Source organism: Cucurbita moschata, unplaced genomic scaffold, assembly GCF_002738365.1.
Source record: "Cucurbita moschata cultivar Rifu unplaced genomic scaffold, Cmos_1.0 Cmo_Scf00002, whole genome shotgun sequence".
Taxonomy (NCBI): domain Eukaryota; kingdom Viridiplantae; phylum Streptophyta; class Magnoliopsida; order Cucurbitales; family Cucurbitaceae; genus Cucurbita; species Cucurbita moschata.
The window spans coordinates 909,224-912,437 of record NW_019268518.1 but is presented as its reverse complement, the minus strand read 5'-3'; the positions used below and the strand labels follow the sequence as shown (position 1 = coordinate 912,437).

The following is a 3,214-nucleotide window of genomic DNA, read 5'->3' as shown; positions in this document are numbered from 1 at the left end:
GTGAATTCCGACAAATCGTGCGTTTTTTACGACTACTACTAACATAAGATGGCATTTCCATATAAATTTCGACATAATCATATTCTTTTTTTTTTTTAATTAAATAAAAAAAAAAAAAGAAAAAAGGAAAAGAAAAGCAAAAGGCAACATTTGACCTGAAAGAATGTGGGTGAAAGATAATGGTAATTACATCAAATTATTTAGGGTTGGTTGGGAGAAAGAGGCCGACACACCACTGACGGCCCGCTGCGGCACTTTCCGAATCTGCTCTGACAAGCGAGTGGGATGGACGCGCTTTGGGTTTAACGGCATTATACACATGAAATGGTGGATGGGATGGGCATATCGCATGAATATGTGCATCATGGATATCCCATATCACAANTTCTCATATTATCCTTTTTTTTTTTTTTTTTTTTTTTTTTTTTTTTTATATACCCACTTCAAGAGTGAAAGAGGGTTCTTCTTCTTCTTCTTCTTCTCTCTCTCTCTCTCTCTCTCTGTTTTTCTGGTCACCCCCCATACATACTACACTACCCTTTTAGTCTTCCTTTTGTCACTGTTCTTGGGAAAGCGGGGCCGTAGCCTTAGCCTTAGATATCTAATCCTATTCCTAATCTTCTTTTACTTTCTTTCCTCTTCTCTCCCTCTCTTTTTATCTGCTTCCTTATCTTTGCCTTGCTTTTCTTCGTCCTCTGTTTCGTGGCCTTTTTCTCCTCTTCTTTACTCTGTTTTCTTCTCTCTCAGCTTTGAGGAAAGGGGAAATCGGAGTTCCAGGAGAGGCAGGGAGGGAGTGTTGAGGAGGCGGAGATTTATGTCGCCTCGGTTTGACTTGCCTCTCATTGTCTCTCCTCCTTCTTCTTCTTTGTCTCTCTCTTGCACTTTCAGTCCGACCTTCAAACTCTCCTTCCCCTCTGTTTCCATGCGTTTGTGTCCCAACACCTTTCTTCTTTCTTCTTTCCTTTTCTTACTGTTTCCATCTATTTTCCTTTCTGGGTTTTAGTCTCAACTACCATTTTTCCCGACTTCAACANTTTTTTTTTTTTTTTTTTTTTTTTTTTTTTTTTTTTTTGGTTCCCTTCTTTTCTAGACAAACATTAAACAAAAATGTCAGAGCCTCGAGTTTTACAGCTTACGAATCAGAGATGTTTTGGAAAAAAATCAAAATCCAGACCGGAAGAACCCAAGATGACACGGAAAATCCGCGTCATCTGTGACGATCCAGATGCTACCGATTTATCTTCCAGCGAAGATGAAGGTGAAATCGAAACGAGATCCCTTAAATTTAAACGAATCATTGGAGAAATCCACCTCCCCTGCTTTCCTTACCAGTCGAAATCGATTGACGTAACCACTACCACTCCGAGCTCTTCACAGGATAGCAACAATGGCGGCAAAAACCCAGAGCTGAAGAAGAAGAGGGTTTTAGGGGCTAAAACCCTTTCAACCAGAAAAACCGCCTCCCAATACAGAGGAGTTCGTCAAAGAAAATGGGGGAAATGGGCGGCTGAAATCCGAGACCCTTTCAAAGGAGCTCGCATTTGGCTCGGAACTTACAACACTGCTGAAGAAGCCTCTCAGGCCTACGAATCCAAGCGTCTCGAGTTCGAATCCGCCATGGCCGCCGCGCCTCCCAAAAGCAGCAACATCTCTTCCTCTTCCTCCACCGAGGAGATCGAGGAAGAATCCGACAGCGTCGTGTCTCAAACATCTCCAGCCGCCGACATTGTCGAAATGGAAACCTCTTCCTTTGTTTCAATCAAAGAGGAGGAACTACAAATGCCCGAATTGGGATTCGTGGGCGAGGGTTTGGAAACAAATCTAGGGTTAGTACCGGAACTGGACCCCTTTTTCATGGACGACATTGGGCAATTCTTGGACGACTTCACCGCCATGGACGACCTTCATATTTTTGGGTTTGACGACGACGACGAACCCAGTGGACTGCCGGATTGCGACTTCAACGATTTTGGGAACGTTGACCTATCTTGTTGGGTGGATGAAGCTCTGAATGTGCCTTGCTCATGACAAGTTTTGCAGATTAGGGTTGAAAGAAATCAGTGTTCTTTATTTTTTCGTTAAATTTGTTATTATTATGATGATGATTTTGGTGGAGGTTGGAGTGATTTTCTCGGGAAAATGTTAAAAGATTTTCCGGGAAATTTTGTTATTATTTTTTTGTTTTACGGAGAGAAGAGGTCCATATGTTCTGGGTTTTGGTGCGGTTAGAGAGAGCCGTCCAGGGTTATGGATTTCTTTGTTTTTCCCAATTTGTTGTTCCAAAATTATAATGAATTATGGATGAAGTTGAAAGAGTTTGATGTTTTTATTTGTTGTTACAGCTCATTTTGTCTGTTGGGAGACCAATATGTGGTCCTTTTCCTCTCAATCCATCATTTTTCCTTCCCCAATATATCATTAAATCCAACTCCTTTCTTCTTTCTTCATCCAAAATTAACCAATCTACCCCCATAATTCTTAAAACTTTTATTCAATACTAAATTAATAAAAATACTCCCATTCAATTAACACTATTATTTTAAAATTTTAAAATTTTATATTAATACTATTCAACTTCAAAAAAAAATGTTTTAAAATATTTTTATACATAGTATTATGCTTAAAAAGTATCTATCAAATTTTTGAATAGTATTAACATTCTTAACATTCATTAAAAAAATATTTACTATCAATACCATAGACCAAATTTTCTATCTATGCCTCATAAATTATCTCTCTTTTTAATGTTTTGTTTTTTTTTTTTTTAGCATATAAGGGATGCTAACTTAAGAATTATTTTTTAATTTTTTTAAAAAAATTAAAAGATATTATTAAAACTTTTAAAACTGAAATGGTATTTTTTAAATATTTTTTAAATTTCACAAGCATTTTTATTAATGGTATGTTGAACTTTTTAAAGAAGTTTAAAATTGCTTTTCTAAAAGAGTTTGAATGTATTAATGATATTTTTCATATTTTTTAAACAAAATATTAGGTTTCTATATTAAAAAAAAAAAAAAAAAAAAAAAAAAAAAAAAAAAAAAAAAAAAAAAAAAAAAAAAAAAAAAAAAAAAAAAAAAAAAAAAAAAAAAAAAAAAAAAAAAAAAAAAAAAAAAAAAAAAAAAAAAAAAAAAAAAAAAAAAAAAAAAATTGGTATTTTTAATTTTTTTTTTTTTTTGTATTAATTTAGTTGCAAAATTTTATGATATTTAAA

General features: G+C 34.8%; 1 protein-coding gene across 1 annotated transcript; it reads left to right on the top strand.

Annotated features, from left to right (window-relative positions):
* The first annotated feature begins 469 nt into the window (after positions 1–469).
* LOC111455895 (ethylene-responsive transcription factor ERF118-like) lies at positions 470–2,327 on the top strand. The gene is made up of 2 exons (XM_023097543.1): positions 470–1,033; positions 1,064–2,327. The coding sequence occupies exon 2, from the start codon at positions 1,108–1,110 to the stop codon at positions 2,026–2,028; it is 921 nt and encodes a 306-aa protein (XP_022953311.1). The 5' UTR covers positions 470–1,033; positions 1,064–1,107; the 3' UTR covers positions 2,029–2,327.
* The last annotated feature ends 887 nt before the right edge of the window (positions 2,328–3,214 follow it).

Coding starts and splice junctions, on each gene's coding strand:
- LOC111455895 (XM_023097543.1), top strand. CDS start 1,108: ATGTCAGAGCCTCGAGTTTTACAGCTTACGAATCAGAGATGTTTTGGA.